This window comes from Scatophagus argus, chromosome 10 (genome assembly GCF_020382885.2).
Source record: "Scatophagus argus isolate fScaArg1 chromosome 10, fScaArg1.pri, whole genome shotgun sequence".
Classification (NCBI taxonomy): Eukaryota; Metazoa; Chordata; class Actinopteri; family Scatophagidae; genus Scatophagus; species Scatophagus argus.
Window position 1 is genome coordinate 13,642,030 of NC_058502.1, and position 14,725 is coordinate 13,656,754.

Sequence of the window (14,725 nt, forward strand, 5' to 3'; positions counted from 1 at the left end):
AAAAGATGCTGCCCCGTTTCTTCTATTTTTCAAGTGGGGAAACGTCAAAGCCTATATTTTTTCTAAAACAACTTTTACTAGTTTCTGAGTGTTAGGTAGCGTTAAGAGAGTCACAAGGGATACTAAGTCAGGCTAGACTATTATTAGTCTCTGCTGTGGATCTCTGCTACAGGCGAATGTCGCCTCCTGCAATGAATCATGGAGCTCTTAAGGCCGGAGCATGTCCCGAATATCAAACACACTCATAAAAGGAAAACCTGTCCCAGATCCCAAGAGAAACATTTCCCTTCCCCCTTAAATGTGCAACTACATGAGAGAAATATAAAAAAGACAAGAAAAAAAAAACAAAACACAGGTGTCCCCTTGCTGGAGTGCACATTTTTAGTTCACACATAATCATGCATGCTCATTAAAGTTATTTTAAAACTCACTGCGGTCAATAATAACCAGAAACGGATGGGGGAGTGTGTGAGTGTGTGTGTGTGTGTCTGTGGGTTGTCTGGGGAGAGTTACTGGCTGAAATCATTCAGAAAGAGTCATTTGACTGCTGAGTGGTAAGAGGGAGAACTAGGTGAACATGGGTCTCCTACACAAGCCTCCTCTTTGTTGCTCTCTCTACTTGTGATAGTGGAGCCAAAAGCAGGGCTCTATGTTATGTACAACTTTTTGTTGTACATAACAGTAGCGCAGGCGGCACGGTGGTGCAGTGGTTAGCACTGTCGCCTCATAGCAAGAGGGTTCCAGGTTTGAATCCCGGTCTCGGCCCTTCTATGTGGAGTTTGCATGTTCTCCCTGTGTCTGCGTGGGTTTTCTCCGGGTTCTCCGGCTTCCTCTTACAATACCAAAAACATGCACATTAGGTTAACTGGCTACTCTACATTGTCCCTGGGTGTGAGTGTGAGAGTGTGTGGTTGTCTGTCTTTGTGTGTCAGCCCTGCGATTGACTGGCGACCAGTCCAGGGTGTACCCCGCCTCTCGCCCGTAGTCAGCTGGGATAGGCTCCAGCTCCAGACCCTATCCCAGCTGACTACTGCAATTGCTTTTAATGTGTATTTTGAATACTTTAATGCTTTTAATGTGTATTTTAAATACATTTTTTTCAAAGATTTTTCATGTTTAGTATGAGTATTTTTGGTCGTTCTACTGCTCCATGCTTATGGTTGGTCATTTAATTTTGGAGTAGAGGGATCGCTGCCTTGATTCTGAAGGCCTTTACTGTTATTATAATGGAGGTCAGGACTGACAAAGTGGTATGATCAAGGGATCGCTCTAACGTTCCACACTTGTATTTAAAAATTTAAGTATTATTTAAATATATTTAAACATTTAGTTAGGGCAAATCACAAAATGGGACATAGTCCACAGACATTGTAGAGGGTGTAGTCACCTTTACTAAGCTCCTGTACATATTGAGGCTCTTAAGAAAAAACAAAGTGTATATTTTATTCTGTATTACACGAATTAGGTTTGGAATATTTCCTATCCAAACAGGCCCTTCATAGACTGATCTGTCTTCCCCATTGTTAACATTCGTAAATGCCTGATGGTTCACCAATAGTTCAGGTGAAGTGTAATACAGAGCAAAGCCCATAGTGATGATTTAAAAATCATCTTCAAATCTAAGAACTTATTCAATATTTCACAAAACAATTGACATAATGTTTACAAAACATCATAACGCAACAACACATTTCAATGCAATCAGTGAATGGAAAAATGATAAGGTCACTGGTCCTTACAACCTATCTTTTTAAAGTCTTTTCAGAGCATACTAACTGATCCCTTACTCAAACATTGTCTACCTCTTTTGAATCTGGGTTTCTTCCTCATACTGTGGTTCCTAACATGTTCGTCATGCTGAAACAGGACAGACCAGCAAATGTTTGCTTGACGTCGACTGCAAAGATCTTGGCTATGAAGTTTAAGCTCTTTCTTCTGGGTTGTCAGCTTGATACACTAACAGACCCTTTTCACGTCAGACATTTTGACTTGTTATAGCAGGAAAAGCACGGGTGAAAATAACAACATTTATGACGGCTCCATTCCATCCCAGTAAACTAAGTCAGTGTGCCAAGGTATACTACCACACTGGCTCATCTAACTGGAATGTAGCCATCACTAATGTTAATTTTTTATCTTCTCCCAACTTACAGCCATAAACTTATATGTGCTGAGTGTTTATTCATGGCTGTGAGGGCTAGTGAGGTAAAATTGGAATTGACATGCTGAAAAATACATTTTAGACCAACGACACTGTGTCAGCGTGGGCGGCACCATCCCCCAATAAAGTCTCTGTACATTGCTGATTCAATAATGCAACTTCATTCACTTGTCCCCTCACTTATATGAAAGTATGTTAATGTTTGTTGAGGTCCACCATTGTGGAGACTGTGTGCATTTTGTCAAAGTAATATATTGCTAGAGTGAAAAAGGTTAATCGAAGGCATGTCAACTCCTCTCAGAATAACACTTCAGGCATGACCCACTGTTTGCCTTTTTTGCCCTCAAATGTTCGCAGCCATTAGGTGCCTGTACCACCATGTACCAAAAACTCATCCTTAGTTCTTAAGAACACTTTTACGTGTATTTTTTATTACATTTTTTTTATTTTTACAAAAAGCAAATCCAACTAGCAGCCCTGTTGTGAACAGATTTGATGGACAGACTTTCAAGGATGCCTCGAAGCTTTTAGAGTTCTTTTGGTTTGACCTAACTCCTCCTCTTGAATTACAGTAATCACAGTAAATGTACTGTGAGGTTAAAGGGCTATTACAATCATTGGTGTCTTAATCACTGATTCATGTTTTATGTTAATTTTTCATAAAAATTAAACACTTCAATAAAGGATGCATATTAGAGTGCAATGGTTATGATTGACTAACTAGCAGCTGCAGTCTGAATGTTTTTTATATTTCTCTGTGCTAATGATAATTAGTGTTGATGTTTAGCAAATCTCACTGCAACCTCAATGAATGAATATCAATATCAATATCTGCTGTTTTACTGGACATCACCACGTGAGGCTTTTAATCTTGCTGAATAGGTATATACAGTACTTGTTAACAAACAGACAAGATAGAGTCCTGATAATGCTAATTTTATGTATTTTGCTTTTATTTTATTTATTCTTTCCTTCCCCTTTAATGTTTTGCTTTGTCAAAGTGGCATTACAACTACAGACAAGAAGAACAATTTTACTGCAATGAATCGTGTATGCCATGTTTAACTCAAAATCCAATTACAGACTTTTAAACTTCAAAAAGTATAATGGTGGGAAAGATATATAAATTATATATATCAAATTAAATGTTAAATGTAAACATCAGATCTTAAGCAAGTGTTGGTGACACTCCACTGATTCTCTAAGAAACCCCATCTTCCCTGTTCAATCTCAGGGCCTGTGATTAGATCAACAGACATTAATCTTCCCAACTTAAGTTCAGCATCAGCATTTGTGGTTGGCAATTTAAGAGCAAGAGAAAGGCAGGTCCACAGGAGACGGGACCAAGAGAGTCATAAGTCAATATGCTATTGCAGCTTTTAAAAAGACTTCACATGATGCATGAGCTCTGCAACCAGCCTGATCAGTCTCCTGTCATCACTGCTGGGTAAAATCAAAGTGGGAGATAATATAGAAGGAATGCACATATGCAAATATTCCAGGCAATGTGAAAGAAATTATAGATATACATTACTGAATAAAATCTTCATCATGAAAAAGTGACTGCTTGAGTTTTCATTACTTTTATTTGTACTTTACTTACCTTTAATCCCCTATTTACTTAACAGTGCAGACATGAAAATACAGAGATTTAAATAAAAATTGATATTTAAGTTACTAGTATGACAAGTACACCTACAATATATGGTAAGATACAGTAGAAGGATAAATTAATTTGTCTGAACTTAAACCTGTAGAGCAGAACTTTTGTTTTGCTTATGACGCCACAAGCCCCATTACAGTCCTATTTGCTGTGGCATACTCTGTCGATCCTGTCCAGTGTTTTGTTTTGTTTTTTACTGCATCAGTAATCTATTTGCCAGAAGCAAACTGTTCCTTGCCCTACACAGAAAGACTTCAGTTAATAGTCATGTTTAATCTCATCCATCTTCCTCTCAAACTGAAATGTTAGCTGCTCAATCAGAACAGTACATGTGCAATTCTCAACAGAGATTAAAAGGAAACAGCATGGGGCATTCCTTAGATATTTCTACCATCAACTTAGGGGACATGGTGGGACAAAACCTGCCTGATTGGGTAAGTGGATAGCTAAATTTACTAGCCTGAGGTTAGCCTGACTAGCCTGTTTTTTCTTGCTCTGGGCATGTTAGTAATACTTAATTGCACTGTGATTGCTCCACCTCTTTAGCTCTGACAAACAGATATTTGCTGTGTGACATAAAAGTAGAACGTAACAGCAACAAGCTAAATGCATTATTAGTTGTGAATTTACTGATTAATATTTCCCCAATAAAAAACATTGAACATTTAAACTGTTGAAAGTGTTGTTTTAATTTAGCAGAAATATCAAGAGACACCAGAAGTACTCAAACAAAAAGACCCTACTTGCTTCTAGAGGATTCTTCTGTTTAATTTCAGTTTGAGGGCACCACATGAAGTGCCAGAGAGACCAAAAAACTACTGTAAAACTATAACTGCCTTCACTTTGTCTTAATTTTAAGTGCACTAGGATTCAGTCTTATATACGGTTTTCATCCCGGAGATGTTTACATTAGGGGTAGATGGTGAGTTCTGCACAAAGAGTAGTGATAAATTAGTACAGGAGTCATGGACAGCATGTCCGTTGCTTATGGAGCCCGTCACTTAGATTCCATTAAGCTAATCAGGCTATATAGTAACATACACACAGTAAAGTAAGGTCAATTATAAATCACACAGTTCTTTGTAAATATAGGTTAGCTGCCACCAAGAAGAGTTTTGCTGCTTGTAGATAAAGACAGGAGAAAGCTAATAAAGCAGATGAAAGGATAAAAAGTGTGATACTGCATTTATGTCTTCTATAATAAAAGAGGGAGAGGCAGCTGCTGTCGTTGCCCAAAGGTCTGATTTCTTTGATTGACTTCATCAAAACAAGGAACATCAAAAACAAAGACACACTGGGAGTTTTCATTTCCACAGGGCATTCAGTAGCAACATGGGGTCAGTGCAAATCTGAGTACATTTCTATCCTCAAAATGAATAAGCTAATTATCCTCTCTTTAGAGAATTGCAAGAGGCCAAGTGAAAGAACAGTGGATAAAATTCCAGCTGAGACGAATTACATGTCTTTAAGGGAGATTTGTTCTACAATTTACTTGACTAGGTTGTGTATTATTCATTCAGAGTTCCACATTCAATTGTTGTGTAATTTGTCAAATAGGACTCTTCGAGCTCAACAGAGACTGGATAGATTAGGATTGGCTGTCACTTTTACTCTCACTCCCTGGGTTGATACTCGAGTAGCTTTTTTTGTATTTTTCCCAGTAGCCACTATTGTGTGTTACTCCCAGCCTGACACAGGCTCCACCACCTCCAGGGAATATTCACAGTCTAGTTACCAGGATAAAAATGAAAAAAATGAAAAATGGACAGCATTAACAAGTGCTACAGCACAGTCAATTTTTCTAATTCATGAAAAATGAAAAACTGTAGAATGCTGAGGGAATCAAAATATAGGCATATATTAATGAAAACTGAGTTAGATCTATATATATATAAATAGGCAGCAGATAAGTGGTTGATAAGCCAGCAAAGGGTGCACATACATCATGCAAAAGTCTCGGGTGAAAGACAGCAGCCTGAGCAATTTAAGCAATTGAATGTCAGACATCTCAAATCACAATGCATTACTAATACTGAAAGGCCACTCCATCACCAGGTGCATTTCAACCAAGAGGGTGGGAAACCATTTGTTTACAAAAAAAACTGGAGAAACTGGAGCTCAAATAACATTTTAAAAAGACATGCTTTATCACCCTCAACATATTTAGCAAAAATCTGACAACAGATTCTATTTAGTCTTTCTTCATACTTTAAAAAATGTTCAAAAAGACAGATGTCTCAGCAGGCTGAAGTCCTATAAAGCTACAGGGAAGGCTAGATTTGGAAAAGACCCCATTGGATGATTCGCCTTAATTACTGTGCAGGTATAGGTCCACTGAACTCATGAAACCACATTAACCACTCACTTAACTCACCGTATAAGTGATGACTGCCAACATGCCAATCAAGGTCAGGGAGCTGATGGAGAAAGACAGAGCAGGTAGACCATCTGCAGGTAGAAAAACAAGAAAGCTGTTTGAAATTTGAGCTTGGCTTTTGGTAGAAAAAGTGCTGTGCTGCTTCATAGTGAGACAAGAATGGTTTAAATTTGGAGCCAAAAACACTGAAGCCGGTAAAAAGGCAAAAACTAGATGGGAAAAAAAATATATTAGCATGCTAATGCACTCTACTATTAGTCAAGTCATCTAACATCTGGGATAGGAAACAATTGCCCTCTTCAATGGGTATGATTAGTGAGAGTGAAAAAAGTTTAATGTGCAACTAAACAGAAATTCTAATGAAGGTTGATGGATACTAAAAACAGTGTAAGTATCCAACATTATATCATAAACAACTAAAAAAAACACTGAGAAGAGTAACTCAGCCATTGTTTCTTTAGATAAATATAACAAGTGAGATTAAAGGAGGCACTTCAATAGTTTCCTCTTCATGTGAAGTACTACTCAGCCTGTGAAAACAGTTGTATAATGTCTTCTGTGGCTCTAAAGAAGCTTTGTCAAGTCTGAGAAAATAACCATAATTATGTCATAGTAATGTTATTAGAGCTGTCCCAGTTGGAGTGTGACTACAAATTTTTCATAGAAAGTGAACAAAAGTGAAAATAAGAAAATAAGAACCAGATAACAACGGTCTGCAGAGAAGCTTTAAGGAAGATGCAGCTTTACTAGGGATAAAAAGTCTTTAAAATATCTTACAAAGATAAAATTAGACCTTTGCAAAGACAGTAATAACATCATATGGCTAGATACCATACATGTAAATAGGGAATTTGTTTTTTTATTTGGGTGAACTGACCCTTTTAATGTCTTAAACACAGTTAAAGGAAGGAAGGCCCAGGCTGTTGAAAGAATAAAGCATCATCTCTAATAGGATAACTATGGTCCACAGAAATTTCCTGATTTCTCTCTGCTGATGTTTTTAAAGGAAAATTTAGGGAATTAACTTCCTTGAAGGCTTTGTTATTGATAAGGACAATGCATCACTTTAGTAATCCGATATCTGCTTTTAATGAGCGCACAGCAGCAGTCTTTCTCTGGAAAGACACATCTGGTCATCATTTTTTGTCACCATTGTCAGAATCAGAACGAGTTTTTAAACAGCAGTATCAGCAGTGCATGTACGTTGGGTTGATGTGTGTCACCTTTGATTGAGGAAGAAAGGGGACCACCCATCAGGCAAGGACAACAGTAGGTGTCACACCAGCTGTCAGAGCTGGAGTTAGAAGACAGGGATTGATGAAGAGACTGATTGCCTCTCTCCCCTGTCAAGATCCCACCTGTTATAGGGTTCCATGTAAAAAGCTACACAGTTGTCCCTTTACAGATATCCCGCATCCTCTCAGCAGCAAATTCATGGTGCCCAGCCCACCTGTCACCTCGGGCATAGGTGGCTCTCTGCTTGCCTTTCTCCTTGACAGTGGCATTTGATTGGGAATATTAAGTCAGTATTCAGGGCATGTATAATTTGTCCTGTTTATAACATTTATCACTTTCTTTTAGAGGCATTTCACACACAGCAGGACAAAGGAGTGGAAAATGGAGATAAATTATATGCCTACTCCCTATTGTATTGTATGCAAAAAGAAAACTTTGAAGTCTGACAGCTGGGCTGAACATTAACATTTGAATACGTGTTTTCTATTCCCGAGTGTTTCATTGCGATTTTGCTGCCTTTGTTTAGTGTGGAGCTTGGTAAAGTAGACAATAGCTCCATGTTCTGCATGGAGAACATTCTGTTCATGAACTCTACACAAAGCAAAGGATAGATGTTTGCTGCCACTCTTCTTGGTTTCTTGAGCAGATTTTCCGGGGATTAAACAGAGGGAATACTGTCTATTATTGGTGGTGCTTCCACATCTGTACAGCTTCGATTCCACCAGCAAAGGAATGAGGTAGCTCTTATCTCACCCTACATATAGCCCTTCAGGCTTGTGTGCATGCATGAGACTTGTACAGAGAGGTGTTTATTAAGGAGCTCCTTTAGCCCTAGCATCCTACTTCTGTGGAATGACAGAATCATCAAAAGCAACTCTGAGGCAGCTGCATGCTCAAGGGATGGAACACAGTACACTGTATGATGGCAACAATAACCACAAACTGCCATTAAACAGCACATGCAGGCTTGTAGTAAGGTTGGTAAAGTTACCAGACATCATCATAGTTTTTTCTTTATACGGGCAAAAAATATATGAACTGGGAAACAGAATTGATCATAATAGTTGTTTGGGGCTTATTGTAGTTTTACATTTGAGGGACAACCTGCTAATACAGAAAAAGTGCCATCATAAAGTTGAGGGATGGCAGAAAATTTTCACTTCAACTTCCTCACCATGAACCCATCAACTGAATTCTCAAATGTATTCAAAAAAGTAATAGCTTTATATTTGTATCCACACTTTAATAATTCATGCAGCTAAACATGAAATTTTGACAATGTACTCTGTAGGTACAAAGTTTATTACGAAAAGCTACATTATGGTTTAATTAAATCAAAAATATAACACCCTGAAACTAAATATAAGAGTATATAAGATTTTAAATATTCTATGTGGTCAGAAAGCTAGTAAAAAAACGCAGGAGAGAGAGAAACAACATGGAGATTAATTTAATGCAAGTCAATGCAAGAAAGACAAATCCTTCAGGATCCTGCAGCAGATCTAGGAAGTCCTTAGGTGGTGCCCTCTCTCAACCAGACACTCAGAAAGAGGGTACTTTGAACTGCTGTATGCAGTGAACATCTTGTCTACTTTTAGATTCTCAAACTTAAATTACTGTGGCATAATGCACTCAAAAGCACAGAGTGATTTACACTAAACTTATTTTATCCATAATTATGTAATTATACCCTACAGAAGTTACAAGTCTTATCAAGTTGATTGCCAAATTATAGTGAAATGAATGAATGCCAATGGCTGCTTTGGAGAAAAATCAAATCAAAACACATTGTATGCTTTTGTTGCTGGTCAGCAGTAGTGCAAACTACACTGTACATGCACTACAACATGTATTCATCTTTATGTTTTATCATTTTATTTATGTAACTGTTCCATTTTTCCCAATCATGTATGTATGATAATATCTTCATAACCCATAGGCTACTACCTTTATAAACAGGTCTTATACAAGATAACTGAGAATATTCAAGGCTAATATTGCATTAAAGTCTTTTTCTGTCATAAGCTATGAGGGGTGAAAAGAGTAAAATAACAGTGGTAGAAATAATTGCTATGGTTTATGGTACAGGTTTGCTCATGCACAATGTAAATGCACAAGTGTGTGGCAGGGTCAGTATGAGTTCAGTTGCTCTTTTTTCACTGATAATAAGGATAGGCAGGAAAAGTTAAGTATTAGAGATCTTGTCCAAGTACCCTTTCAACTTACTTCTTACTTTAAGTTGGACTCCCACTCACTCCTCCTTGAGGCACGGCCAAAAATACAAGACTGTACGATGTGGTCCTGAATACCAACATTAATAACTACAGATAAAGTACTTCCAGGCATTATTGAAAGATTGGAACATATGTAATGCTGAAGCCATTAAAGATGTAGTGGCATTAATGAACACTCATTTTGAAGCAATCAGCAGGGTTACGTGGCAAAAGTGCCTTTCCTTTACACAATTAACCTCCCATCTGGACAGAGAGGAGATGGGGAATTAGAAAAGGGATGATCCTCACGTTTCCTCCTCAGCAGCAAAGAAATTTCCCCCCTCTGCTGAGGAAGGAAGGTCAGGGGGATCATGTTAGGGGTCCACTATTGTGACGAGAGGCAGATGGCTCAACTTCCTCCTTGATCCCCAGATGGCAAAAGGCCAGAGGACTGTTAGGCTGCATTTGGCAATGTTCCTGCATTAGCAGGAGCATAAGCACCAGCCGCATTGCTCCGTTCAACAAGTGAAGATGCCCATGGAGGGTGTCTTCACAGTGTTGGGATCACACTATCAACCACCAATAGCAGATTACTTTAATACCACTTACAGGAGTCATTTAGTGGTGACTTGCTGGAAAAGTGAATGAAAGAGTGAATCCACATCAAGAATTGGATGGTGACATCTGGGAATATCGTGTTAATGTCATTTCTTGTCCATCTCAGCACTTTCTACGGCATCAACACAGAGACTAGTCTCTAAAGGGGCACCAGATTGCCCCACTGTAATTCCCAACCAACTAAATCAAGGCCGATGCAGGCTGAAAAACCTATGAATTAACATGAGTACCTTGGTCAGCTGCGAGGTGAAAATGAATCGATATAGGTGTGATGTAACATCTTTTCTACTATCTCACATGTAATTACACTCATAGATATATTACTATGAGAGCTGCATGTGGGTACAAGTCAAGATACAATATAGCTGAGCAAATTACAAATGCAACCTTGTATATTCTTTTACAAAGTTATTTGTGTGATTAAATTAACACATAATCAAAATATGTATTTACCAAATAATCCCATATGCCATAGTTACATCACAACTGATCCTTTGAAGGAGTGCATTCATTTTTTTGTTAACTTGCACTGGCTGGTCTTCCATATTCACTAAGGAGGGAAAACTTACATCAAAACCTGCCAAACTCTACATCCTTAAAGTAGGGTCATAAGGCACTGTCTCAGTTTTCACTATGCTGAGGCAATTTGCATCTTTAGGGTATGCCTGCAAGTGCACCCAATCTAAAATCTGCTCCACATTCTGTCTAAACAAGTCTGTGGACACTGATAAAGGAGGCTGGACAATAGGCAGATGTTAGTACAACAACTATAAAAATAAGACTCAAAAGGATATACTTACGACTACTCCCAAGCTCCTCAAAAAGGTACTGTACTTTCTCCCATTGAGTGGAATTCTGACTGGGTGGGGCCCCAATTGGAACGAAGGCTCTGAAAACAACAACATAATAATTTGGTACAAGTAAGGAAAAATGCATTAGGTTACCTATAGGCTGTCCCAGGGCACATTACGCTAAAGTTTAGACCTTGAACTAGCAGTGATGGTTTCAGCAGCTGGTGTATTTTCTCTATGAACCACTTTCTCTGTGAACTACACAAACAGATTCGACACACAAAAGGAAATAAATAAAACCACTGCTGATTTTTCTGCTGAGTTTTTGAAATAATTTCATCAAAGTTGAACATGTAAAGCCATCTGTGTCACTGCTGCTGCTGAAAGATGGTAAGAGCGCCACAGAAATACAGACAGAAAGATCAACAATGCAACTTATTTTCAAAAAACTTTATTTTTAACAAGTTGTTAAAGAGCTGCAGGGAAGCATATAGAAATCTACTTCTGATTTAATATCTATATCCCACTATGCAGAGCTTTGTGTCAGACAGAAATGGAAAAAGAAGCTTTTACAGTATGTTCCCCTCTCCAGCAACAACACATCTAAGCTCCATGGTAAATATCTGTTTTCTTACTTATCTGCATTGCTTAAAATTGGACCTGTGCCTCTTGACATATAAATAAAAGGATCTTGCAAACCATTTTATTGACCTTTTGCTTATCCATCTTGGATATTACTGTACCCTTGAAAACTGGATTAATTGCTATTCTTAACACAATGGACAGTCTTCTAAGGTCAGCATCCCCGTCTGTCCTTTTCAATTTATTTTGGAAAGGAACAAACAAACAAACAAAAAAAACATAAGCAGCTTAAGATCTATAATATTACAGCCTTCCGCATGCTATTAACCATGACCTGCTGTGTGACTTCAGCACTTCTTCGCCCAAAGTTTTTAATATTTATGTCTCCTAAAGGTATAACACCATTTTCCAACTTGATGTTTTAACCGTTAAACCTGTTTACTTAAAGAGGTAGATGTCTGTTTTAATAAGTTCCCTCATTTAGACCCATCAGTCACATTTAGAATTTCTAGGATATCTAAGTTATATCTAAACAGCTTCTTCAAGTTGTGAGGAAACATTAAAAATTTGACAGCATTTCTGAAACAGCACTTATAGAACTATCCATACATCTTTAAGCAAGCTAAAGTAGGGAAAAGGTGGAAAAAAAAAGTGGATGCTGAATTTCAGGGCAAACTTTTATTGGATTAATCACAAAGTCCTTGTTGACAGACAACAAAGAAATAAGCCAAAATCCTTCTTAGTATTTAGTATCTAAAAGATCAAATGAAATATGGTGCTCTCGTTGTGAATCTACAGGGATTCTTTTAAAAAGTTAAAAAACTGGTAGTCCACAGAAAGTTTAAAAACCCTTCACCGCGGGATGTGAAAGTTATTACATCAGCATCTTAGAGACTTCCCTTTGCCTCATATGCAAAAAACTGAAATTTCAGGTCTCAATAGGCCTTATCTGCCCCACTACCATGTGGATATTCCCAAGAGTCCACACTTGCACTTAATCTTTTTCATATGCTTCCCTTCGGACATGTTATGTGTCATTTTTCATTTTAAGAAAAAACACCTCATCAAGGTGACCCCAACTCTTATCCAACTCTTCACAGATGTGCCTGCAATACGTATGTGCCTTTCTCAAACTTAATTTTTTAAAAGATATTCACTTTGAATGTGAAAAACAGAAACATTCAGTTACTCATGCTTTTGTCTATTCAGCTTGAATAGTGTTGAAGCTTTATTTTATACAATACCAATAACCAATTCAAATGAGCATTTCCAAAGTCTGGTGGTCACCTTCAATGCAATGTGTGTTATGACACCATGTCAAAAACAGAGTTTTAAAATACGACAAGTAGCCACATACTGTGTTGCCTTAGGTCTCAAATGAAAATTACAATAAATGTGACTGGACAGTTTTCTTTGAGGGCATCTAGACTATGAGAGCTCCTACCCAGACTTCTTAAAAACATTAATTAATATTCTCAAGATAAACTCAAACAGTCCTGAAGGCTGAGTATGCGACTGGATAACTTGAAGAGTTATTTGCAGTGGCAAAGAAATAAATAAAATAAAATAAAATAAACCTGCAGTAGTGAAAGGTCAGGGATCATTTGAGGAGTTAAACATCTTGCCAGGTTTAAAGACATCTAACAAAGCCATCAAGAATAGGTCTACCGAGTGCACAGTCACAAGTGAACAAAGTCACTGTCTCTCAGCATCAGAAACGCAGTCCAGGACAAAAGCTATCATGTTGTAGAAAATCAAAAGACCAAAACAACAATTGCCAGAACAAAGTACTAATAGCTCCAGTTCATGAGGTAAAATAGGGGTCTGAATTGCTTCTCTCTACAAAGTTTCCCAACTTTAAGCTTTAAGAAAGTATAGTCATGTGCCCTTTATTTTCCAAAACCAGGTAAGCCTTCCACCAGTGCACCATTTAATGGTCGAGAGAGCACATTAAATCGTATAGGCTGAACTCAAGGCATGTTTCTGCTAAGGAAATCTATTATATAGTGCAAGCACTACTAAACACAACCATTATAACACTGTTGGATAAATGGGAAATGGCTGAGAATGTGCATTAGTATAGATGTGTAGATAGACTGTCACAAAAAGACTCAATATTCCCTTCACATGCATTTTGTAGATGGAGAAAATGCATTGAGTTAAAATCAGATATACAAGAATAAAACCTATATTTAGACAGACTTACATAGTCCTTTTGTCTTGAATGGCTTATCATGGCCAGACAAATGGTACTGTAGCTGTTTGAAGGAGTCCTCCTCTCATTAACTGAACACAATGACATATCCAAATGCCCCCCCCCCACCTATCGTGTACTGAAGCAGAAGAAACCATCCATGTCTCCAACTTACCCAATTAAAAGGAGAACCACACAGACAATGGCAAATCCAATTGTGTACTTCAGAGCGTTTTTCACTTGCTGTAATAAAAGACAAAATTAAACTGGTCAATCGTGGCCATGAGGGGAAATAATATTATTCATTGTGAGTGAGGGAAGGGGGTCATACTCCGTTTAGCTAAAGACTATAGTGAGTGAGAGCTATATAGAGTGAGTGTAGATCCAGTTTGACTTGGCAAAGATAACATGTCACTCAGTGCTATTCAAGGTGCTTTTAAAGTAACAATACAAAAGACTTCCCTGTCTGAAAGAAAGTGCAGCTGTCAGCTCAAAACGGACACAAAGAAGCGAGAAAAGGCACTATGTGATAGTCGGTGTTTGGTACATCACTCACGAAAAAGACTTCTAAAGATAGGGATTTAAATTTTCGTTAAATTTCAGGTGACAGTATGCACTCCCTATAATTTATAGCATGGTCGAAGTGGTGCAGAACTTTTTGACAATGTGACTATTTTTACAGCCACGACCTACCATACAAATAATAATTAATTTTAATTTTTTTTTTCCTTAGGTTGCTTAGCTAACTTAGATTTTTATTGAAATACAACTAAATTCTAGTCGTATTACATGACTAGTTGTGTCCTTAAAAACACGCTGACTGCATGTTCTGCTTCTGCAAGAAACAATACAAAATCTTTTCGAACTGTTCTCAGCTCTGATTTGTTTTT

The 14,725-nt window shown here is 37.8% G+C and overlaps 1 protein-coding gene across 1 annotated transcript in view; it reads right to left on the reverse strand.

Annotated features, from left to right (window-relative positions):
* lmbrd1 (LMBR1 domain containing 1) overlaps positions 1-14,725 on the reverse strand; it is a 53,455-nt gene that overhangs the window by 23,279 nt on the left and 15,451 nt on the right. Inside the window, exons 5-7 of the mRNA XM_046401446.1 lie at positions 14,011-14,078; positions 11,069-11,157; positions 6,199-6,272 (exon numbers count right to left, since the gene is read on the reverse strand). Of these exons, the coding sequence (XP_046257402.1) occupies positions 6,199-6,272; positions 11,069-11,157; positions 14,011-14,078 (231 nt within the window). The remainder of the gene's footprint in view (positions 1-6,198; positions 6,273-11,068; positions 11,158-14,010; positions 14,079-14,725) is intronic.